Below are 26,806 nucleotides of genomic sequence, written 5' to 3'. Positions count from 1 at the left end.
TCCTTCAGAAGCAATGCAATTTTATTTACTGCAGTCTGTAAGCAACACTCCACATGCCATACATGTAAGCCAACCCCCCATCTGATTAAATTGTTAGTTTTCGTTTCTTATTCCTGCTTTAACCACATAATCATGTTCTATTTAACAAACTAATGACTCGAGGATCAAAATTTCGCCAAATTCAAAAAAATGTATGAAGAACATTTTCTTTCCCTGAATTAAAAGTGCACTCTAAACTATCTACAATGTCCAACAAAGGATTTATTTCCTGTAGGAAATCACATTTTGACAACAATTATCTCAGCACTAATATGCAGATTGTGCAAATTCGTAGTTAAGTACACAATAAAAGAAATCACAAACAAATGCTTGATTTATTTTGAGCATGGCTATTACTAAAGACAGGAGGTCATAAGACATAACAGAAATCATAAAAATATTCACATGATCGGCTGGTACTGCTGTAGCTGCGATCTGACTCCCTTGTCTTCTCACGACACCTCTCTCGTTCAATCCATTCACGAGGTTTTTCCCATTGCGAAACTTCTGTCTTGCAATTGTAATAATATTTCTTCCCAGAAGAGCTGATGTGCTCTGACCAATCACCAACACGTGCAATTCTCTCTCTCTCTTCACGTTTATCCTGAAATAACAATTTCTTTTATATACCTCCTCTCTGTGAACAGATTATTTTAAATACATCACAAAGAAAGAAATACCACTGTTCCAACTGAAGCTCTACTTTTTAATTCATCGTCTGGAGACAGGTTATCAGCAGAAGAGGATGTTTTTATTAGAGTCATTACATGTTTTCATAAACCTAAATCAAGGTGTATATTTTATTATTTAATTCTTCAGGTTGATCATTCAATATGGCCAGCCAGAGTGAAATGACATTTTCCAAGAAGAGCACAAACGTCATGTGATGGGAAATTTTGACTTGGTAGGACTCTACTAATTAATTCATAGCTATGAACAAAGAAAGAACGTATCGCAGTAGTTACAAAAGTAACTGGGGGAGGCTGAGTAGAATGGAGAATAGCTGAACTGAGCAGAAATGAAAACTGTACATTTTCAAGGTGTAAAACTTTTGGAAACACATCAGAAAATCCAACTGAATGTAATAATGAAGATATCTATAATAAGTACCAACTGCATTACAGGGATAATGGCATAGTACAATGTGTTATGCAGTAGTGTGTGTCTTATGCAGTATTTCACTGTGTTGCATAAAAAACAAGCATACTAACTTATCTTGCATACTTTCACACCCCCCCCCCCCAACCAATAAAACTATCTTCTGGAGTAATGCAGCTAAAAGAAAGCTTTTTCTTTCCTTCCAGTAAAATTGAAAATGATTGTAATTTTACCAATATACTGTATCTTTACTTCCTTATGAAAATAATGGAATGTTATGAATTAATTGTGTTTTACACACAATATTCTTGTCTAAGGTTAACACTAGGGTTCTATATTGTGGTGTGAAGAACTTCAAAGCTGCTGGTGGACAAATTATGAAAATGGATACTTAGCAAATCCAAAATAAAATTAAAAATGTATCAAGCACACTTTGAATAAAACTACCAAGATTCAGGAGTTGAAAATGTCTGTTAGGAGCATAAAAAATACTTTCAATGTGAACAGACACATTATTACAGAATGTAGATAATGGTTATGCTTTGGCATTTAACAGTCTAAATGTGTGAAAAAATAGCAAACTAACAGAAGCTACTTGACATAATCAGGAAACCAGTAACTTCTTAATAAGGAAACCTTTTAAAAGAGTATAGTCTTTTTTGCTAACAGAAGCAATTTTACTTGCAGCATTTCTATACACAAGTATACTAAAGCAGATTAATAGTTTGTTACTACGATCTACAGAAGAAAATTCTAATAATTCTTTCCAACAACATTTATTCATTCCAAATCCGCGACTGTTCTTCAGTGGTATAAGTACTTCGGTACCATGTTTCTAGTGACTCAAAATCAATACTATTTTAAGTTGATTAAAAGTCACTGGAGACTGAGCATAAGCTCTGATAGGACGAGGAGGGAGGAAGGGCAGGAGGACCAAATGAGTTACGTGATTTTCAAAGAAACTGTTGTGTCATTTGTCTTAATTTAGAAATGCAAATAAAGATAACCAGACAGGGATTTAACCTCCTGAAGATCATTCCACTACCACACTGGTAGCAAACTCTCATTACAAGGAATAGGTCCTTGACCTGAGATCTGACTCAGCAATACATGAAAATATACAGTGTAAAAAATCAATTAGTTGCATCAAGTACACTCATATAAATATTACAATGAAAGACATAGTCAGAAAAAATGAGAACCATCCAGGGCTTCAATACTAAGCAAAAAGGGAATGATCATATCTGACTTATAGTGGGTGCAATCAAGCACACGGAAAATATAGAAGATAATCATTCAATTTAGTCCTCTCCATACATTTCAACAGGGCAGTTGCAACTGAGGAAGAACAATTTATAAATGTTGGAGGTGTAATAAAGGACTAATTGAGGGGGAGGACTGAATCCAAAAGGGACACAAAATAAGCATTTAAAAGAATAAACACCAATATAATTAGTAAAACAAAATGTATAGAGCAGACAAAATGCTACTCAAAGACAGACAGCAGAGTATTGTTTGTTGTGGTACATAACAACACTATTGGAAGAAATCATGAAATTTACCTCAAGACCACAAATGCATACCATGCCATTTTTAATCTGAAACATAATTCATCCTATCTCTGGATGAATTCTATTTGCAAAACATCCATATGTAAGACGTAATTTCTGCAAATTATTTCTGTTGAGAAGTGGGCTTACCAGTGTCAGGACAGTGGTACAGACAATAGCCAAAGATTGTTACCACCATCAATTAAACCAGGATCCTTTTCAGTCAGCTGATACAGACACACGTATTTTGGCCAACAAACCAGACATAATAATTAGAGACCTGAAGAAGAAGATCTGAACATTAGTAGATGCTGCGAATACTGGAAGGCCAAAAGTTAACCCAGTAACACACAGGAAAACTAGTCACGGAAGCAAAGTATGCTAACAGAACTTAAAATACGGTGAGTAAAAACTGGAATTATTCTTGTGATGGAACATGTTTATTACTGTCCCAAATTGATGGGCCTGCTGTTAGGATGGTGATATCCCACAGATGTGAGAGGGAAAAAAGATTAACAAATAATGTGTCCAAATACATCAAAATCTAAGTATTAAAATCTTGTAGTTATCTTTTCATCTACACGAAGGCACCCATTTTAAGTTGTAATATTAGTGCCAAGTGGTGTTACAACACAACTAAAGATGGGTTGATTGTAGGTGCCAAGTGGTGTTACAACACAACTAAAGATGGGTTGATTGTAGAAGAGATTTGCTGACAACAGACAGACATTTTAAACTTATCAATTCTGCACTACATCTTCAATACTAAAATGTTCGTAGCATTACATTTTGATTTCAATATTTTAAATCTTTTTCAATATGAAACTAATACAATGCCAATGTTAATAATATATACACAAGTTAGAATATTCAAATGTTAGACATCACAAAGTTGACCATCATGTGAAAACAAAATGGAGATAAATGATACGTCTCGTGTGGGAAGAAATGAAAATGCTACAAAACGTCCTAACAAGACAAAAACAAATGGCTGTGAAGCCTATGTAAGCTAAACAATAAAAACAAAGTCCACTTGCATGTGAGGTGCAATTTGCATAACATACTTGCAGTGAAGCCAGCCCTCAAATACTGCTATCATGTCTCATTAGATTAGCAGACAAAACAATTTTCAAAATATTTAAACATTACAGGCGTATGACATTCAACATTTGTCTTAATTTCACAGCTAAGGTTATATGCATACATAAATATGATTGAAGTGATTCTTTGGTCCTTCAAGCAAAATGTGAAAATACAAACGAACAGTATCTATGTTACAGCACTGTGATATTAGAGATTTTGAGAAAAAGACTTTCAACTGCAAGAGGAGACAGGTCTACGTGGTCATGTCAATAGGAGAATGATTATATTATTTGCATTTTCCGAACTTTTCAAATGCTTCAGTTATTCTTTGCAACATTTTACAATCTTAAAAATAAAGTTTGTGTGAAACAAGTAAAAAGTTAGTTATTTTTCAATTAGTTGTACATTTTTAGCGCGCTCTCTCTCTCTCTCTCTCTCTCTCTCTCTCTCTCTCTCTCTCTCTCTCTCTCTCTCTCTGTGGGGTGCGCGCACATGCGTGCGCGCGTCCGTCCGTCCATCCTCAATCAGTGGTTTAGTGGAATATTCGAAAAATATGATAAATGAAGAACAGGACATGTCCCAATCTCATGAATACAATGCTGAGCATTTAGTAAGCCATTTACATTCTAGTGCGAAGTGTGTGCATAAGAGCAAGAACAGACTGAACACCAGAAGGGATACTTGTCAGTGTTAGTCTTACTCAACAAAGAAATTATGCAGTGTGCACCATTTCTTTATATTAATTACAAATTACTTCCATGCATCAAATCTTGATAATTACCTGCCGAGTGTAGAAGTTTGAACATTACAAAGAAGTGACAAGCATTATCTTGAAGTGAAACTGCCTTTAACACACAAAGGGCCAACTGTATAAACATTGCTGCCTGGTGGTCAATTCTGACGTTAGGTCAGAAACTGAACTCTGTTTATAACTCCGCTGCATTGCATAGCACTGAACTTGGATCCACTAACAGCAGAATTCGGCTCTCGTCACAATTATCACATTTTGAACACAGAATTAATCATATATCCTAAACACACAGTATTTATTCTCAAAAGTGTCATGTTATGAAGCTGGAGGTAAGTAAACCAAAAAATAACCAATCTTTGAACTTCTCCCAACCCAAATGAAAATTTCAACAACTGTATATGAGAACAAATACCAAAAACTGTTCTAGTAGGACTAAATACTTTGAAAATAGGTGTGCTACAGGCTGTTCTACATTTCAATGATGGTGCAGTGTCAAGGCTTAATATTATGGAACTGATGGGAATGCCTCATGGACTAAATATGCATAGAACTACTAGCTATTGACCGAAGGAGACTTTTCGAAGTAGAAAAATCAGTGTTGGAAGCCACCAAAAAAGCAAGAATAAGAAGGGTAAAAAAGAGACTGGAGGGAGAACAACACAAGAAACAAGATGAATATGGACCTAGTATGTATTAGTGCCATCTAAGTTTAATATACAAAGCAAGTTTTAACTTTAATTTCCAAAAGTTAAATTATTTCATGTTCTGGTACACTTTGGCTAAAAACTATTAAAGATAGAGAGCTGGAATTCTGTATACTGTCTTAAAACATGCTTAACTAACAAGCAGACTACTCTTGTGACTTAACTTCGAAAACAAAATACTTTTTTGAAGAAAAACCCCGAATTCATTTCCAATATTTTTGATAATCATACTTAGAACTTTGTACAAACATTTAAATCAGCACCTTCTTTTCAATAGTCTGCTTTAAAGATAATAGTGTAAAGAACTTACAGGAAAAAATAAACCTACTTTTTTGTATTTTGAGTAATATGTGCTATGATGGACATAAATAATTAGCATGGTTTATTCACATGCAACAACAAAATACAATCAAAAAAAGTGTGAGCAAAATGAGCGATTGAGACAAAAAATGTTCACAACAGATGTCTTAAAAGATGGTAAGCATTATATGGGCTTATAAATTTTATTGTTTGAGTTACACTGTTTAGAAAACTGACAATTTTTTCACGGTTTCCCCTGGTATTCACAGACCAGCCCACTTAACCTAACCTTATAGATCATAGGGAGGGAGGGGGGAGGGTGGGCAATGAAGAAGAAGTAATTTTAAGCTTCAGTGGTGTGGAAGTGGCATAGTTACATACTTACGTGTTAATAAAAACTTCTTTGTTATTTCAATTTGTATTTGTGCAAAACAACTTTTTGTAATGTCACTACACTGTAAACTGACAATTACATTAGAACCTGACTTTGATCCGTGAATTTTCGTCAGTCAAAGCTGATCCTGCTTCACCCCAATATAACTTGCGATTAATGTTTATACAACACAGATTTCCGAGTTAAGCTTCATCTGAGGTCATTCTCTGGATTAATTTCACGTCAAATGCTTTCTACAACTAGCCCAAGATATTATAGAATGTAACAATTTTCACACAGAAATTGTAACTGACCGAAACAGTAAGGATACTGATCTGCAGAATAAATTCAAAGCGAGAGAAATTGTTTGGAGGGGCAGGGAGGGGGGGGGGGCTTCAGCAGAATATGCACAAAACACAGTAAGAATATACGACAAGGCAGGAGATGGTTGTGTCAGCTCTGTAGAGTATGCCACTATCAGTATGCAGAAATAAATGTACAGAAAAAATCTCAACTGAAGTTCGCGAGAAAATAATTTTTCATAAATGGTAGATGACTCCAACAGTGAGTAGGTTGTATTTTTGATTTGCTAAGAGTTGATCGAAACTAAACAGATCAGAATAAGAAATGAGACTGAAAACAGTCTACAGGGTGGTCAGAAACAGTCTGAAAAGCTTGTAAGGGTGCTGCAGTGTAAGATGTGCTGAGAAGTAATCGAATCAGGCCATTGTGTGTGTGGATTCAAGTGGCCCGTAGAGAGAGAGAGAGAGAGAGAGAGAGAGAGAGAGAGAGAGAGAGAGAGAGAGAGTCACCAAACATATTCTTCATTTGGTTTCCTAAAACTGAACAAGAGAGCAATACAAGAAATGGACATCGGAGAGAGGTAAGGATCGAACGCAGACTAAAGACTGTTCAGTCTCGTATGCTAATATCTTCCCAATAAGAACACTGACACTAATTCCATTCAGGACACTAATTTGCATGCAGAACCGTTTGATTGGCCAAGTTTGATGCTAATTAACTCTAAAATGGTGCATCATATTGAATCTTTTTCTTAACAATTATTTCCTAGCACAACCTACCCATTAGCATCTTTACAAGTTTTTCACACTGTTTCTGACCACCCTCTATTTAGACAAGTTGACAGCAAATACCACAATCAGTACATACTGAAAATTAACACTTCCAAGTCGTACTTTTTAAAGATATCTGCTAACAGTGGGAAGATCTGTGCATCATGATGATTTTGTATGCGGGGCACTCAACATTATTGTCATCAGCACACTAACAAAAAGTCAGCATGCCATTCATGTGGGGGGACGAAGGCTATTCCCAGATGCAGAGTATGTTGTAATGCATTCAAGTCCACCTCCCTCCCCAGCACTTTAGGGGATGAGGTCCAGCAGTTCACAAAATTTCAGGACCCATGCAACATGTGTGTGTGTGTGTGTGTGTGTGTGTGTGTGTGTGTGTGTGGTGTCGGCGAGGATGGTGGACATATGTCCAACCAAATCAAGGGCTACAGTGATGTCAGTATTACGACACACACATCTAAAATATACTGAATCGAAAGTGGCACACACAACCTTAGTGGTGGATCCTGCTAGAGGAGGAAACCATGAGTTCAGGGCTATGTCCTACATGCAGTGTGAGTGGCAAAACTCCTGCCATTGGTAAGGCTGGCATGAAGTCCACCGTACCTATGTGATTTAAGTGACAGCAATTCATTTTCTGCCACTAACAAACATTCAGTTTCCCACCGATGTGATTCGTCTCTCAGATAATGAGAGGATGATGTGCAAGAGGATGGCACATCAACGAACACCCCAGTAGCTGGAGATGACCCAATAGCTGTGGAAAGCCGTGTTATTTGACCAGAGTTCACAAGGCTGATGTTCTCACAATGAATGAGGCACTTGATAATTAAATCCCTGGAACAAGTAGTAGTCAATCCCTGGGACAAGTGGTAGCTGAGTCCCACAGCACATTGTGTGCACTTAAGTCACCCCCCCCCCCCCCCAACCAAGGACGAATGGGTGGGGGAGTGTCCAGGAGATTTCTTCAAGAACATTGATTTTAACTGGTATGAGAAGCTGCACTCCAACTGCTTTTATGGCTGTGATAAGAGAAGTCTGGCAACTGTCACTGATGAAAACAGCCATTCCAACCCTAGCTGTCTCCAGCAACATGTATTTACTGTGTGGGTGGTAGCCCAGCAATTCAGGTGTGTCAGTGACATTAAAGTGAGTTTCTCGAAAGCAGATGCAGAGCAGTCCTCTCTGAGCCAGGAGCTTTAGCTCTTCCAAATGTGATTGGCATCCATTTAGGTTCTACTGCAGCAATGGGAGACACTGATTAGTGAAGGTTAACCTTGTCATCACACTTTGGCAGTGGTGATTTACCTGAGAGGTCGCAGTTTCCAGCTGTTTGGTTTCTCCACAAGACTACCAATAACCTCTAAAGTAAAAACACCATATGAAAGGCAGAGTGCTCACAGATCTGATGATTTTGATGCCGCTTTCTACAATTCTGAACAACTTTTCCTTACTTTTGTGAGGAGCTGCTTGCAAGGGTGGCGAGGCTGGCTTAGTGGGCTTCTGATTGGGTGCAATGGTATGTCACTGAGATACCAAGTCTGTCTGTGACGGCTTCCAAATGATTCTGGGTTCAAGTGCAGTTTTCCCTCACAGTTACACTAACGAGTGCACATAGTCTTACTTGAATCTGTGGTCTGGCTCTGTGAAGAGGCATCACATTTGGTGACTGACTTCTTAAAGGCCAATGCAAAAGAAGTAGTGAACACCAGAAGTTGCATAGCTTTGAAAGCTGCTTTAGCTTCACCACAGGGTGTGTGTGTGTGTCTCCTTTCAACATTTATGCATTTTGGAGGAAGTGTACCAGAATCGCCAGATTCGTGAGTTGAGCCTCAGCAATTGCCTCACGTAGCCCTCCCATTACATGCCCTAGTGGTATGACCAAATCTTTGACATTTGAAGCATCACTTTGGGTCGGTAACAAATGGCCAAACCTTCAGACAGATATAGACTACAAGAATATGTTCAGGTAACTCCGGTGTGTTGAACATGAGAATAAATGTTGCAGTTTTCTCTAATGTGCCAGTGAATCTCCTCATACAGTTCTGCACTTCCACGACATCCATATTTTTCCTTTCTTCACATAACTCTACAGGGTTCGCCTCCATTATATTGGAGCAGGTAACCATGCTCTTACACAAGCTAAGAGTGTTACACAACTCAGCCACAACAGGGTAGTCACAAAATGCTTGCATTTCAGAAGCTAAGATACTTGGTTTGGCATAGCAGTTTCAAGTACAAGTGTTCCATTACAAATTCATTTAACATCTTTTAAGGACCCAGAAATAACTTCCAGCCCCTTGTAAATATAAAAAGAAGAGACCTTTGCAATGAGTACCTCTTGCACTGATTACCAACTTGCAAGTTGCATTTGCACGTGCATGTGTGTGTTTGCCATCTAATTCTGATGAAGGCCTTGCTGGCCAAAGCTATTATTTGTGACAGTCTTTTTTTTGTGCCTATCTGCAACTCGGCATCTCCACTGTATGGTGAGTGGCAACTTTCCTTTTTAGGCAATTTTTGCATCTTGCGGCTCTTCCAAGATAACAAATATTTCCAGAATACCGTTCATTGTCATACATACACACAAGCAACATACTGGCCAGGTATCAGGTTTTATTGTTTACCCAAACTGGGATTATCTGGTTCAATATCTTGTCCAACTTTGGCCACAAACTATGGAGAAATTCTAAACAGCCTTTTGAAACTCTAATCTTTATACAGATCATGAGGAACAAATTGGTTCTTATGTTCAGACAAGATTCCAAGTCTTTTTGAATCCTTTCTTCTGGGTCAGTCTTCAGAGTCAATCAATTTGTTATTTTAGTGAATAAATGCTGTTTTTATATGTTTTGATCACAAAGATGGAACAAATCTCCTGTAAAAAAACTGAACTGATGTATCACTGTGTGTGTGTGTGTGTGTGTGTGTGTGTGTGTGTGTGTAGTAAAGGTACCCTACCAACAACACAAGACGATTTACCATGGCAGGAGAAAGGGGGGGGGGGGGGGAGCAGTAAATCCAAAATCCTGTTTGTGATGGCACAAATGTGCAACTTTTTTGTGAATACATGCACTGTAAGAGTGTCAATTTGTGAACCATCAATGATACACTAATGCAATGAGCTTAACTGCCGTGAAAATTTGCATAATGTTGCCTGACTATTCTCCCAATGCAAATCCTGCAGAGCATTCCAAACCACAAGAGCAATACTCTGCAAAATACACAAACACAAGAATTTCACCAGCTTCCAAGTTTTCTTTGACAATTTCAAACACTGTGTCTTGTACTTCGATACAAAGTAATGGACTGAAAGCTCAAAAATTTTTGATGCCAAGTGTTTTAGACAAGCTTTAACCAGCATTTGTTGAGTCTGCAGTGTAGTTTAATACATTTGCACTCACTGTTTAAATGCTATCATTTCCTCAATGACAACACCACTGTACACATCAGACAATTTATCCAGGAGATTTGACACATCTGTGAAACTTAAGCATACAAAGCTTTAAACATCACAAATTATTCTGCTCATCAAAATACATTTTGTAGGTATCAGTAATACTTTTGGACAGATCATGTTCTACATTTTGATGAGCGAAGTAGACACAGAGTGAAAGCCAGGTGAGCCAACTACGTATTATTCTGACCGAAGGGCAGAGAATTTTAAAGCCCACACATCTTGGCCATGCATACTGACAGTACACAACTTGCTTTTCGCACAGATTACTGAAAAAGCATTCTAGTTTGGCACTACACAGGTTACAAAAATCATGGGACAGCAATATGCATATACACAGACAGCGGCAGTATCGCATTCCCACAGTATAAACTTATGTTTTTTTAAATGGACCTCCTATATTTTTTCCTTCAGCAATCCATAGCACGACAAAGCACATACACAATGGCGTTGATTGCATCGCAATATTCCCATTACATCCTGAGATACTGAGACGCGAAGTTGACGCTTGAAACACCCGACATGCGCTGCTAGCGCACGTCCTGAGGCTCAGGCGTGAACTCCATGCTGCCCGTAATCGCGATGTGACTGACATGTGTAATCACACCTCCATACTTATCAAGAGGTCCGAAACGAATAATACAGTCTGCTGCAATCTTCCTGTCCTCTAGGACACCGTACCTCTGAACCGGAGAATGGTCATGTAGTATCAGCATGACGGATGCCCTGCACATAACACCTTAAGAGCACGACGACTTCTGAACCACAAGTTCCCTGGTATGTGGATTGGACGAGGTGGCCCAGTTAGGTGGCCTGCCCGATCTCTGGACCTTACACCGCTGGGTTATTTTCTTTGGGGAGCAGTGAAGGATGCTGTTTACCAACATGAACCAACAACACCAGAGGACATGAAGCAACGCATTATTGATGCTTGTACAGCCATCAAAGAGGAAACAGTAGCACAAAGTAGGGCATCCTTCATCTGCAGAGTGACCCTATGTATGCAAGCCAATGGGCATCACTTTGAGCATTAGATGTGAACGCTATGTTTAGTATGTAGTGCTGGTATCACAGTGGAAGGGCCAATTTACCCAGTGATGTTAAGAAACATTTGTTTGCAACAATTTGTCATTTAACGCATTAGATAAACATAACATTGATAATTATGTGATAATAAAACTAATTGGTTAAACATGTTTACATTCATCTTCTATGTCCTACCTGAACTTCCCAAATCAAAACATTTTTACCTAAACAATGGTAAAACTTTTAGTCCACTTGCTCGTTTCACTAAAACCATCAACATGAATTTTACTATTACAAGTGAACGATTAACTGTCACTTGCGCTAGATCTACAGTAAAGTAAACTTTTAACGTTGAACGGCATTACCTTTTTAGTAACGGATTAACGATAAGTGAAGTTAACTTTGTGACTAACGTTGCGGTACACAGATATGTTACAGAACCGCATCAACCCTAGCCTATGGGATAAATACCTGCTGGAATGTACGATGTTAATGCAGGATGGCAGCAGACCGTATTATTTGTTTCGGACCTCTTGATAAGTATGGAAGTGTGATTACGCATGTCACTCACATCGCGATTACGGGCAGCATGGGGTTCATGCCTGAGCCTCAGGATGTGCGCTAGCAGTGCATGTCGGGTGTTTCAAGCGTCAACTTCGCGTCTTAATATCTCGGGATGTAATGGGAATATTGCGATGCAATCAACGCCACTGTGTGTGTGCTTTGTCATGCTATGGATTGCTGAAGAAAAAATATAGGAGGTCCATTTAAAAAAAAACATAAGTTTGTGTTAAAAAACACATATGCTTTCGTTTTAGAATGTTTCCAAATATGTACATTCATGGGCCCCAGCCCTACATTGATACCGGTGAAAGTAGTTTTCCAATAGCTGTTATTGTTCCAGAGATATTTTGGGTGGACAAGATAGCTGGGACACCCTGTATAAGGGCAGCAGATTGGTGGAGCTGTCATTTCTACTCTGATGATTGATGTTAAAACGTTTCTGACATGCTTATGGCTGTACCACAAAAGTTAACAGACTTTGAACACAGAATGGTAGTTGGAGCTAGATGTATGGGATATTCCATTACAGAAATCTTTAGAGAACTCAATATTCCAAGATTCACAGTGTCACTCTTTCATTTCACTGGGCTACAATTGTTCGCAATTGATATGAAGAACATTCTGGATAATTCGAGTGAGTGATTTGGCCTCCCAGACCACCCAACATTAATCCCATTGAATATTTATGGACATAATCAATAGGTCAGTTTGCGCATGAAATCCTGCACTGCTAATACTTTTGCAATTATGGACAGCTATAGACGTAGCATGGCTCAATATTTCTGCCGGGAACTTCCAACAACTTGTCGAGACCATGCTAGATCGAGTTGCTGCACATCAGGTGGAAAGGGGTCAAACACGATATTTGGAGCTATCCCATGACTTGTCAGCTTAGTGCATTTTCACCTTCCATTTGAAATGCAACAGTATCCTTTTCGCCAAGGCACAATAAGCTACATTTTCTTCACCTAAGAAAGCTAAAACCCTATTTTGTGTCACCATAAAGAACATTTCCCTTCTTCCAGGTGCTGCTAAGACACTCACCCTGCTACTTCCAGTTTCTGGGATATTGCAAAGCTCGAGAGATGGCAACCAACTCTGCATTGTATACACTGCAGGCACTTGGCTGAGAGTGCTTCTAGTGTCCCCTTGCATATGCAAAAGCATCACTAACCCTGTTGACTTTCGATCCACACGTGTAGATGCATATCGAATTAGAATAATCTTGGGAGGATTGAAACAAGCGGGTGTCAGGGAAGGGTAGGGTCAGCATCCTTCTAGGGGCCACAGAACATGTCCAGCCCAGACAAGGTACAGCCCACAGGGGATATTGAAAGGAAACTCTAAGGAAACAGACTAACGGAAGCTGTTGGGAGTTCTTCAGTAAAATATAGCGTCAGATCCCAATTTTGGGCAATGCACAAACAGTATAAATTGCTGGTAGTGGAACAGAGTTGAGTGACATAGGTGCATAGGCATCTGTCACATTGTGACTGCATAATTTGCCAGAAGTAGCTTCGTTTCATTGTGTAAGGAATGCATGTGCCATACCCAGCTTAAATGAGAGATGGTCAGCTAGGGCTGATTCCTTGTCCACTTTATGTGGAATGGAGCTAAGAATCAGCTGTTCCTACCAACAATTGTACAAAGGAACAAGTAATAGCAAACAAATTGGAGGGCACTTTTTGAAAGACCAAATAAAGTAAAAAGGAGCGTAAACTGACTTGCGATCACTGTTGCTCGAAATCAACTATGAAGTGAGGAAAATCATACACTAGCAAAATTTATTTAAAAGTAATATACAAGTGTTCTCATTTTCCCCTAAAAACCGTTCCAATGTATAAATTATATTTACCCCTCACTACACCACAGTATTCCAAATGCAAAGTCTTAGTCTATACATGAAATGAGAGGCAAATCTGCAGTTGGAATCCGTCTATGATTACCGTATTTACTCGAATCTAAGCCGCACTTTTTTTCCGGTTTTTGTAATCCGAAAAACCGCTTACGGCTTAGAATCGAGTGCAAAGTAAGTGGAAGTTCTGAAAAATGTTGGTAGGTGCCGCCACAACTAGCTTCTGCTGTCTAATATATGTAGCACTACACACGCACCAAGATAAAACCTATGCGCCAAAACCTATGCGTCAGTAAATAAATTAAAAGAAAAGGTAAAAGACTGTAAACATTATGCCATGTATTCTTTTGTGTTTGCTGCTATCTCATTTAAATTCTGTCTGCCTAATAAACTACGAAACTAGAGTGAGACAACAGCAAACTTGGAAGAATATACATATAAGTCATGTTTATATTCGTATTATTCTTATGCTGAATAGTGATACAGTCAGAAATGAAGCATGAATCTAAGATGAATCTAGTTTCTGTGCAGAATGTAAAGTACTCAAGAGGCGTCCGCAAAGATTTTCAAATCGAGAAAAATTTTCGCTAAACTCTCGTTCGGAATAAATTCTATCATTCGCAGTCTATTATTTGGTTCTTGTTGATCATTATCAAAGCTGCGTAAGTAACAACAAATAGCAGTCACTTGCCGTTGTTTCGGTTATGAGACAATTCCTCTTTTTTTTAATTGTAAGCCGTGGTAGCGTGCACAAAAGCAAGCATTGCCGCGAGTGGCGACACTCATTATCAGAATACGACAAACAATGCATGACACAGTTCAATAATGCGTTTTCAGCTTAGAGTGACATAAACACCTACAACAAAGAGAACGGCACTTATCAGATCAAAGCAAAATAAGCAACTGATTCAAACCAGACGAAGCACTTGAAAAAGGAAGGGTACCCTTATAAATACGGACGGAGCACCTGACACACAGCAATGGCTACTTGGTAAAGATTAACTGTTAAGCTTACGACTCGAACCACACTACTGCAGCTGTATCTTCAACCTCAATTGTGTCTCATGTTACAATGGACCAACTTTGTTTCTATTTGGAGGGGCGGTCCAAAACTTTTCTCTCCCCTTGAATTTAGAGTCTCAAATTTCAGGTGTGGCTTAGATTTGAGTAAATACGGTAACCAGAACAATTCCACAAAAATTTTGTGTTTCAAATTTTTGGAAATTTGACCTAACTTCGTTATGCTCACAAGCAAACTGATCAAATGGTTTTAATGTTTAAACAGTCTTTCAGTAAACATGTTTGAAGACCAGATCATTTCTTTCTGTAACATTATTTCTGTCAGGAGTCATTAAGACATTTACAAGATAATTTTGAGACTGGCACTCCAATGCACCACACAATTATTAGTTTTTAGTAATAAGAATTGCAGACTGACATTTATTTCCTACTCCTAATTTCCGTGAAAAATATCAGGTGACAGACCATTTTTTGCGCCTTTTTTCCAAATGAAGGGAAGATTATTACATACAAACTGTAATTTCACTGCACATGCTTCATGAAATAATTATAAAAGAGAAAATGCAGGTTCTCAAAGTTTGATATATGCAGAATTTGTTCAGTAAAAGACAACTGTCAGTGAATTTTAGAAGTTCCAGCAGTGGCATCCAATGTCACTACATTGCGAGAGAGAGATCTTTTATGACCTATTCTGTACAAGGAAATCAAAGTATCCATTCTGATCAGTGATCTGATTACCACTCCCTTGCCTGTCACAAATATCTTCTCAGAACAGGTTACAATTATTAAATTGCAACTCTTCAGCAATCACCTGACCCTAATGAAGAATTGTCAGTGGTGTTGGCTGCTGTCAATGTTTTACTGTCTTCAAATATTTCTAGCAATATGCCACCTACAGCAAATCTGTGTAAAATATTTTCGGAATCACAAAAGGTGTCTCGGACGATGCTTACTACTTGTTTGTTCACATTTTAAAATGTCTTCACTACCCACACTTCTCTGATGTAGGCATCATGCTTATTACAAATTATCCTGTTTTCCCAACAATCAGGTATTTATCTAATATAAAATGTTCAAAAAATTCTGTCAATCTGATGAATAGGCAATTTTTTTCTTTTTCCATTTGAAACATGTAAAGGCTATTGAAGTTCAAGTGTAAGGCTACCTCACTAGGGACAGAAAAATATTGCACGAACAATAACGTGAAACAATGTGTAATGGGCTATTTTTTCAATATCACAAAATTTGTAATTTAGCTGTAAAAAGCAGGTTGAGGTTCGCGTTTAATCAAACTGGAAGTCATTTCCCACATAACAACACTGAACTTGGCCAAAAAACAAAACATCACAGAGCGTAGCCAAAACCAAAACCAAAACGACACAGAGCGTGGCGAGCAGTGCAGAAAACGACACTGTAGTGCAATAACTGAAGAGTAACTGGATTACCACAACTCTGGGTACTTTCAAAATAGTTATTTTGCCCAGTGTTGCACTGTACAGTCACAGTCAGGGCCAGCTTGAAAACATTTCTCCACACAAGCATCTTAAAATTTGGTGCCCCCCTCCCTTCCTCCCTTTTCACTCTTATACTTTCACCCATGTCAGTTTCTGCTAATTATCTTACACTTGAGTGCCCCTCTCAGCTTGGTGTCCCAAACAATGACTTGTCACCAGCCCTGGTCAAAGTACAGCTAACTTTTTTTAAAAAAATTACATTTACACTGTTAAAAAGAAAAAAATAAAGGAAATTCAATGAAATGTGTTTCCACAAAATCTGTAACGTATAGCATTAACTTAAGCATGTTACATGCAATATATGTATCATGTTATTCCCACAGAGTTAAAAATAAAAACCAAACTACTCTATTTGTGTCACATTCAACGGAATTGTTGGCTACTGAAATAATAATTACACTGAAACTACATTACGATACCTGTGTAAAGGGTCAAAGTAAGTAGAATTTTGATGGCTTATTATATGACATCATCAGACTGAATGTAAAATCAAATTTACACAATAAGGAAAAATGCAGTTTCTCAACCTTTACTCATTGTAACGAGGTGTGTTCATTTCTGTGCAAGGCTATTTTTTTTCCTATTAGAGACCTTGAAAAATTAGTGATGAATCAAAAGCAAGCAACCACAGAGAAAATAGTGTCATTTTACCACGAAATTAAAAGCAACGTGCTAAAACTACAATAATAAAAAACAAGAATTGGGGCAATTCAGTGGTTCTTCAGAATGTTACGAACAGTCAACAAATTGAATAAAAAGAGATGTACATGAATAAACATTTTTGAAATTCGAGCTTTAACACTCTACAGTAAGATTTTAAATTACAACAGAAGATTGATAATAACTGCTGTTATAACTGCATCAGAAGAAATGATGCTAACAGTCCATGGTATTACTTAAAAAGATGTGTATCCCTCAAGTCATAAACCTCCACGACACCTTTATGCAGACAAGAGGAACACGTATTTTAGCATGCCCTACATTTACAACATAACTAAATTCACATGCCATAGGTTTACAAACCTAGGAGGACACGGCATGCCTGAAATTAATGTACTGATGCATTCAGCTGCCGTGTCACTCACCTGACAGGAATTATGAGGAAGTTTGCGCTGTGATGAATCTCGTGAGGTTGAATTCTGTGTTGCTAGTTTAATCGGATGTAGTATAATTTTCTGAAAATTTTTTAAAAATACACTGCTTAAATTTGAGATAACATGTTCTACTATAAGAAATCCCAGTCTAATGAGAAACTGAATCAACTAATTTCAACGGAATTTGAGCAGCAATGTACCTAACATACCAAACATGTAAGGTGGTGGTGGCTTAATCATGACAAATGAAGTCCTTTGACTAAGAAGGTAATAATGTGAGTCACTATTAAAAGATAAACAATGAATCTGTATGACACAGAGCTTTAACTGCTGTTTTATTATTGAAACAATCTAATTACTCCCCTTAATTCTGGAGTTACATTCCACATCATGGAACAACAGAGACTATACTTGATATTTTAATAAAGAGCAGTCTAGACAGCAATACATTTTTTACTTTTTATTCTGGTTACATGTTTTGGACTATATGGCCTTTCTCAGACCAAGGCTCCTGATGTCACAAGCAAACAGTACTGACTGGTACCTGTCATTAACTGTTTCACTAGTCAGTACTACACATCTCTGTGCTCCAGCTCCTCATGTCACCTGGAGCCTTGGTATGAGGATGGTCTTTTACACCAAAACCAGTGACCAGAACTAAAAATAAAAATGTATTGCAATCTGGAATGTTTTTTTTTATTAAAATAAACAGTAATTATAACTACTTGCTGCCAATGCCATGTATACTTTTTGATATACCAATTAAAATTTATTCCAATTTATTTGGCAAGAGCATTATGTTTAATGTGTGGCAGTCAAGTGTTACAGAAGGCAGTAGTTCCTGTAAAATACACTTACTGAACTAAAATTACACAACTGTATGAAATATGGAACATCCCTGCTACATGTCAAGGGTTTCCATGCTGTTAATCATTTCAATTTGACATTACTGAAAAGTTCAGGACTCACTTATATACTTAGTAAACTACTGGTTGCAACCAAACTATTTATTCGATATTGCAGTGTCTGTATTAATCAAAATTACGATGCAAAGTTCCTTCGGGCATGCATGCATGACACATTAAAGTTTGGGTTTGGCCGTGAGTCTCGCTCAGATAGCCTAATTGTAAGGCAACTGCTCGCGATAAGAGGAAAATGTGGTTTTTAATCCCAGTCTTACAAATTTTCATTGTCATCATTCCATTATACAGCTAACTGCAGTCCACGTTCGCAACTGCAAATACATTTCATGGAAACTATTTGTGAAATCAATATTCTGATACTAAAAATTCAATACATCTACATTTACACTGTACTAGTATATATATACAGGGTGTTACAAAAAGGTACGGCCAAACTTTCAGGAAACATTCCTCACACACAAAGAAAGGAAATATGTTATGTGGACATGTGTCCGGAAACGCTTTCTTTCCATGTTAGAGCTCATTTTATTACTTCTCTTCAAATCACATTAATCATGGAATGGAAACACACAGCAACAGAACGTACCACCGTGACTTCAAACACTTTGTTACAGGAAATGTTCAAAATGTCCTCCGTTAGCGAGGATACATGCATCCACCCTCCATCGCATGGAATCCCTGATGTGCTGATGCAGCCCTGGAGAATGGCGTATTGTATCACAGCCATCCACAATACGAGCATGAAGAGTCTCTACATTTGGTATCGGGGTTATGTAGACAAGAGCTTTCAAATGCCCCCATAAATGAAAGTCAAGAGGGTTGAGGTCAGGAGAGCGTGGAGGCCATAGGCTTGGTCCGCCTCTACCAATCCATCGGTCACCGAATCTGTTGTTGAGAAGCGTACGAACACTTCGACTGAAATGTGCAGGAGCTCCATCGTGCATTAACCACATGTTGTGTCGTACTTGTAAAAGCACATGTTCTAGCAGTACAGGTAGAGTATCCCATATGAAATCATGATAACGTGCTCCATTGAGCGTAGGTGGAAGAACATGGGGCCCAATCAAGACATCACCAACAATGCCTGCCCAAACGTTCACAGAAAATCTGTGTTGATGACTTGATGGCACAATTGCGTGCGGATTCTCGTCAGCCCACACATGTTGATTGTGAAAATTTACAATTTGATCACGTTGGAATGAAGCCTCATCCGTAAAGATAACATTTGCACTGAAATGAGGATTGACACATTGTTGGATGAACCATTCGCAGAAGTGTACCCGTGGAGGCCAATCAGCTGCTGATAGTGCCTGCACACGCTGTACATGGTACGGAAACAACTGGTTCTCCCATAGGACTCTCCATACAGTGACATGGTCAACGTTACCTTGTACAGCAGCAACTTCTGACGCTGACATTAGGGTTATCATCAACTGCACGAAGAATTGCCTCTTCCATTGCAGGTGTCCTCGTCGTTCCAGGTCTTCACCAGTCACGAGTCATAGGCTGGAATGTTCCGTGCTCCCTAAGACGCCGATCAATTGCTTCGAACGTCTTCCTGTTGGGACACCTTCGTTCTGGAAATCTGTCTCGATACAAACATACTGCGCCACGGCTATTGCCCCGTGCTAACCCATACATCAAATGGGCATCTGCCAACTCCACATTTGTAAACATTGCACTGACTGCAAAACCACGTTCGTGATGAACACTAACCTGTTGATGCCACATACTGATGTGCTTGATGCTAGTACTGTAGAGCAATGAGTCGCATGTCAACACAAGCACCGAAGTCAACATTACCTTCCTTCAATGGGCCAACTGGCGGTGAACCGAGGAAGTACAGTACACACTGACTAAACTAAAATGAGCTCTAACATGGAAATTAAGCGTTTCCGGACACATGTCCACATAACATATTTTCTTTAATTGTGTGTGATGAATGTTTCCTGAAAGTTTGGCCGTACCTTTTTGTAACTCTGTGTGTGTGTGTGTGTGTGTGTGTGTGTGTGTGTGTGTGTGTGTGTCATTCAGACTGATATCACAATGCACTATCAGTAAATTCCTTATGACAACTTATACACAAAAATTGTGGTAATCTTGTTCCCAAAGTTTTGACCAACAATCTAAAGAACATTTTTGTCTCAATTCCACATGAGCTGAGGGACTGTAACTACACTCTGTTAAAACTACTTCTCTGTCTTGTAGCACAACACAATTGTCACATTATCAGTCAAACATCTGGCATTTCTGGATTCTTCACCATGACAATATGTCAAACTATGATGCATCAACAATGTGTGTGTTTTGGGTATGAAGTACATTTCTATTTTCCCATTCTCTCTACAGCTTAACCCATTGCCAACCCCTTCCCCCTCTACAGCTTGTTTTTGTACCCGAACATCAAACCTGTTCTCAAAAGGAAAGCACCTTGTGAGCATTAAAAGTACCCAAACTACCACGACAAGATTCTTAAACCCTGTCTCCACTGATAAAATGTAACGATTCAAAGCAACTATTTTGGAAGCTACTAAAGAAGTGCACCACAGTATGCAATAACCAATAAGGTCATCCTGACAGTTTCATCTGTTATTAATACCTGTTTTATGCAGCTATGACAATACTATGAAAAGAACAAATTACTTACCCAGCATATAGTGGAAATGCTGAGCCGCAGATAGGCACGATAAAAAAAAGACTGTCAAATTGTTGTGCCTATTTGCAACTCAGCATCTCTGCTTATGGTTAGTAGTAGTCTATCCTTTCCATAATAGTAATTATTCCATCCCAGATTTTCCACTGTTTGTTTTATACAGCTGACATGTTTGTCTAAATCAAATGCTTGTGGCACATGACATGCACTATCATGTAAATCAGTCACGAACCATGTTGTGGGTGTCAATGAATATTGATTGTAAAAAGTGTTTAGTTCTAAAATCCTGAGAATTCTGAAGACTGCGTATGTGTAAAAACAAAAGCAGAGTATGGTAATACTGTCTGCTAACACTTAAGTCAACCAATTCTTGCCACAGTTTTGTGCTTTCTTAAATTTTATTTTATTGTTTGTTTGTTTTTATAACTCTGCAGTGGTTGTATGAGGATTCATTTTTCCTGTGAGTGTTCTTCCACAAAGGAGACCAAATATCTAAAAGCAAAAGTTGTTTTTTTTGTTTTACAATACCTGAACAAAGAAGTGCCTTTACTATTTATAAATAAGAACATAAATAACATGTTTTAACGAAAAATTTTTCAAGAGTGTAAAAGTCAACTGTACTGAAGGAGGAGGAATATTTTTTGAAGTTATTTGACACCTGAAAAGAAAATAAGGCCCAAAGAACAAAAGTCAAAAGACAGTATGCACTGCCTTCTAAATATTGTTTGGTGTGTTTGCACATATTTCTTCAAGTGAATAAATAAATTCTGAAATGTTTGCACGGTGTTTTTCCATTGTCATAGTTATCAGCAGAATGGAGAACTTACTACATGGCCTTCAAGAACATCCTCTATGAATTTTGCTTTGGTCATTAAAAATATACCATCATTGCTACTTCCTTAATGTTGTTACTTTACTTTCATTTTTTGGAAAAAGGATGTTACCTCATTCATCTGAATACTGGGCGAAGCGTCACTATTATACCAATGTTTAGTTTATGTGAACACACCATCATCTGACAATGTCATTCTGTAGATGCACAACTGAATCATCCTTAAACCTAAACTATAGATGGCAAGCTGCACAAGTGACAGCACTCAACAAATATTCCAATTTATACACAGTAACAACCAAACATGACAAATGAGGCTCAGTAAAGGAATATTTCAGCGAGGATGGTGCACTACACACACTTCCCACGAATAGCTAACTAAGAAAAGAATTTTGCTCATGTAAAAGGAAGCTTCACAGAATGTGGGTTACACTTGGGTAATTCATTTTGGCAAAGGGTTGTGGACTTACCAAGAACATTTTCTCCGAAAAGCACACGCACAATTGGCATCACCCAAGGGAGAGATTCGTTGTGATAACAAACATCAGTGTTTGCAGCCCCGTTCACCAGATACCGGAAAACGCCACTGGAAATTTCAGTGTGCTGGTGGTAAACGGCACAAAATTACTGAGACTCGGCACTGAATACCATCACAGACAGAAGAAGGGAACAGTAACCCATCACTGGCAATGTCAGAGTATAACAAAAGATAGAGTCAGTACATTACCATATGAAATGCCATCTTTGTGTGTTACAAGAAGAAACCTGAACTGAAATATTGCCTTGTTTTGAAACCAAATGATGTGATAGAAAGAGGAGGGGGGGGGGGGGGGGGAAGAGAGAGAGAGAGAGAGAGAGAGAGAGAGAGAGAGAGAGAGAGAGGTGTTCCTGAGTTCTGGTAAAGGAGATTTTGGCATTCTGTTGAAAGGCGTAGAAACAAGCAGAAAAATGCTCCTACTGTAGCACAAAAAAGGCAACTACGCCCCTGTTTCAAGGACTGACTGAAAAGTCTCATACTTGCTGCTTTATTCGACGTTCCTCAGTACCTATAACATTTTTCCGAAAAATTTTGGCATGCAAACATACACGTGTTCCTTTTAACACCGAACTCACCTCTCACTCCCACAAGCTTGCTGAACTATAACTCGCTCACACCCACTAGTCCATCACTGTACATCGCTCATACACATCTAGTCCCCTTCCCCATTCTCTCTCATTCGTTCAACCCAGCTCATTATCATCTCTGTCTCTCTAACTGCCACTGTTCCTGTCTCACAGCAACATCTCTTTCATTCTGTCCAACTACTACTGTTTCCTCTCATATTTTGACTGCCATTGTCTCCCTCTTGGTCTCTCCAACTGCTATTATCTCATTTATTTTTCTCCACTGCTGCTATTTCTTCTCACTCTCACCTCTTCTCAAACCCCCCCCCCCCAAACGACACTGCTACATTCATTCTTTCTATACTACAACCACTATCTTCCGGTATTTAATACTTTTTGATCTCTTTCCCACTGTCACTGTCTCCTCCTCCTTCAGCATAAAAAAAAAATGAGTATGTTCGCATACCAAATTTTTTGCAGAAAGTTTTAAGATGTTGAGGAAGTACAATAGGTAACTGGTACCTTACTTTTTAGTCAATCTTTTAAATAAGGACATAACTGTCTTTTTTGTGCTCCAATAGCAGCATTTTTCTTCCAATTCCCTTCTCTTCCATGCCAGAGCATTACATTTTACTCGTATAAAAAGAACGTCATTGGATCAGTCAAATTTTAGTTTACTTGTGTGAAATTGAAACAAGGCAAAATTAATTTTAAACCTCAGACTGGATTTCATGTACACAAAAATTTTGCATGTGCTTCAGTACTGCAACATTGAGTTCCCAGAACCCTTATGATGATGACATACACACTTTATAGCATATTTCTCAATGTTTCAGCCTTACACAGGATTTTTCACATGCATATTTTACGTCTACAAGTACAGTAACTTTGCACCTCTGTTTCTTGGAAATGGATGTGCAGCAACATATACGCTGCATATTTTCGTACTACGAAAGCATAAATTCGAATTCCACCAAACACAGCACATTAGTTTCTGGAGCATAGAAATCGAGATTGTGATGCCCATTCATAACCCAATCATAACTAATGCCACGTGATCTCACCAGACGATGACAGCAGATATTAAGAGCATAGGACAAGCGATATAGTCAGCCAATAGCAAGAACACTGTTAAGTAGCGTGAACACAGAAAAAGGAAAAGTTAATGGTTTACATTAACATACACAGTGTAGCTACAAGAAAATCTGAGCTTTCAAGTATAATATTGGTCTCTAAGATTAGTAAGCAACAAGAGAAGCTAAGCTTTCACAAGTAATATTTGTCTTTTTTTGCGCGTGTTACACTTTAAGATACATCATACAAATCTGCCAGTGAAATTTAAAATAATGACATAATTGTCTGTCTTCTGAACTCAAAAGTCTTCTAAGTGGCTGGTCCTCAAAGTGTTAAGTTTTAAAGGAGAGTCAAACACACCATAATTTAAGAAATTAATTGCACATTCTCACATGCAACAATTCATCTGACGTAAAAGGAAATTTAGTTTAAGTCACACTTTCCAAACCACCATTTGCAATATTTTCCCAAAAAATAAGTTCGTTTTAGCAGTTACCAGAGAGCGCCAGAAAAAAGGCATTATTGCGCATGCACAGTTGTAGTGATGTAGGAAGCCCGTACGTACAAAGCATTAAGAGATCTTACATTATGTCATAAATGGAAAATGACATCAGAGAATATGCCAAGACCATCGGAATTTCGTAAACTACGATAAAATACATAATTCAGTTTGAAGTGCACATAGTCCCCCATTCGGATCTCCGGGCGGGGACTACTCAAGAGGACGTCGTTATCAGGAGAAAGTAAACTGGCATTCTACGGATCGGAGTGTGGAATGTCAGATCCCTTAATCGGGCAGGTAGGTTAGAAAATTTAAAAAGAGAAATGGATAGGTTAAAGTTAGATATAGTGGGAATTAGTGAAGTTCGGTGGCAGGAGGGACAAGACTTTTGGTCAGGTGATTACAGGGCTATAAATACAAAATCAAATAGGGGTAATGCAGGAGTAGGTTTAATAATGAATTAAAAAAATAGGAGTGCGGGTTAGCTACTACAAACAGCATAGTGAACGCATTATTGTGGCCAAGATAGACACAAAGCCCATGCCTACTACAGTAGTACAAGTTTATATGCCAACTAGCTCTGCAGATGATGATGAAATTGATGAAATGTATGACGAGATAAAAGAAATTATTCAGGTAGTGAAGGGAGACGAAAATTTAATAGTCATGGGTGACTGGAATTCGTCTGTAGGAAAAGGGAGAGAAGGAAACATAGTAGGTGAATATGGATTGGGGGGGAAGAAATGAAAGAGGAAGCCGCCTTGTAGAATTTTGCACAGAGCATAACTTAATCATAGCTAACACTTGGTTCAAGACTCATAAAAGAAGGTTGTATACCTGGAAGAATCCTGGAGATACTAAAAGGTATCAGATAGATTATATAATGGTAAGACAGAGATTTAGGAACCAGGTTTTAAATTGTAAGACATTTCCAGGGGCAGATGTGGCCTCTGACCACAATCTATTGGTTATGAACTGTAGTTTAAGACTGAAGAAACTGCAAAAAGGTGGGAATTTAAGGAGATGGGACCTGGATAAACTGAAAGAACCAGAGGTTGTAGAGAGTTTCAGGGAGAGCATAAGGGAACAATTGACAGGGATGGGGGAAAGAAATACAGTAGAAAAAGAATGGGTAGCTCTGAGGGATGAAGTAGTGAAGGCAGCAGAGGATAAAGTAGGTAAAAAGACGAGGGCTAATAGAAATCATTGGGTAACAGAAGAAATATTGAATTTAATTGATGAAAGGAGAAAATATAAAAATGCAGTAAATGAAGCAGGCAAAAGGGAATACAAACGTCTCAAAAATGAGATCGACAGAAAGTGCAAAATGGCTAAGCAGGGATGGCTAGAGGACAAATGTAAGGATGTAGAGGCTTGTCCCACTAGGGGTAAGATAGATACTGCCTACAGGAAAATTAAAGAGACCTTTGGAGAGAAGAGAACCACTTGTATGAATATCAAGAGCTCAGATGGCAACCCAGTTCTAAGCAAAGAAGGGAAGGCAGAAAGGTGGAAGGATTATATAGAGGGTTTATACAAGGGCGATGTACTTGAGGACAGTATTATGGAAATGGAGAGGATGTAGATGAAGACGAAATGGGAGATAAGATACTGCGTGAAGAGTTTGACAGAGCACTGAAAGACCTGAGTCGAAACAAGGCCCCAGGAGTAGACAACATTCCATTAGAACTACTGATGGCCTTGGGAGAGCCAGTCATGACAAAACTCTACCATCTGGTGAGCAAGATGTATGAGACAGGCGAAATACCCACAGACTTCAAGAAGAATATAATAATTCCAATACCAAAGAAAGCAGGTGTTGACAGATGTGAAAATTACCGAACTATCAGTTTAATAAGTCACAGCTGCAAAATACTAACGCGAATTCTTTACAGACGAATGGAAAAACTGGTAGAAGCGGACCTCGGGGAAGATCAGTTTGGATTCCATAGAAATGTTGGAACACGTGAGGCAATACTAACCTTACGACTTATCTTAGAAGAAAGATTAAGAAAAGGCAAACCTACGTTTCTAGCATTTGTAGACTTGGAGAAAGCTTTTGACAACGTTAACTGGAATACTCTCTTTCAAATTCTGAAGGTGGCAGGGGTAAAATACAGGGAGCGAAAGGCTATTTACAATTTGTACAGAAACCAGATGGCAGTTATAAGAGTCGAGGGGCATGAAAGGGAAGCA

The 26,806-nt window shown here is 38.4% G+C and overlaps 1 protein-coding gene across 2 annotated transcripts in view; it reads right to left on the bottom strand.

The window, feature by feature from the left end:
- LOC126259346 (WW domain-containing adapter protein with coiled-coil homolog) overlaps positions 1-26,806 on the bottom strand; it is a 107,276-nt gene that overhangs the window by 67,241 nt on the left and 13,229 nt on the right. Inside the window, exons 5-6 of one of the 2 annotated variants that reach the window (XM_049956056.1) lie at positions 17,514-17,603; positions 445-643 (exon numbers count right to left, since the gene is read on the bottom strand). In XM_049956056.1, coding sequence (XP_049812013.1) covers positions 445-643; positions 17,514-17,603 — 289 coding nt within the window. The remainder of the gene's footprint in view (positions 1-444; positions 644-17,513; positions 17,604-26,806) is intronic. The other variant, XM_049956057.1, reaches the window with a different exon arrangement.

Source organism: Schistocerca nitens, chromosome 5 (genome assembly GCF_023898315.1).
Source record: "Schistocerca nitens isolate TAMUIC-IGC-003100 chromosome 5, iqSchNite1.1, whole genome shotgun sequence".
In the NCBI taxonomy this organism is placed as follows: domain Eukaryota; kingdom Metazoa; phylum Arthropoda; class Insecta; order Orthoptera; family Acrididae; genus Schistocerca; species Schistocerca nitens.
The sequence above is the reverse complement of the archived record's forward strand: the minus strand, read 5'-3'. Positions and strand labels throughout refer to the sequence as shown.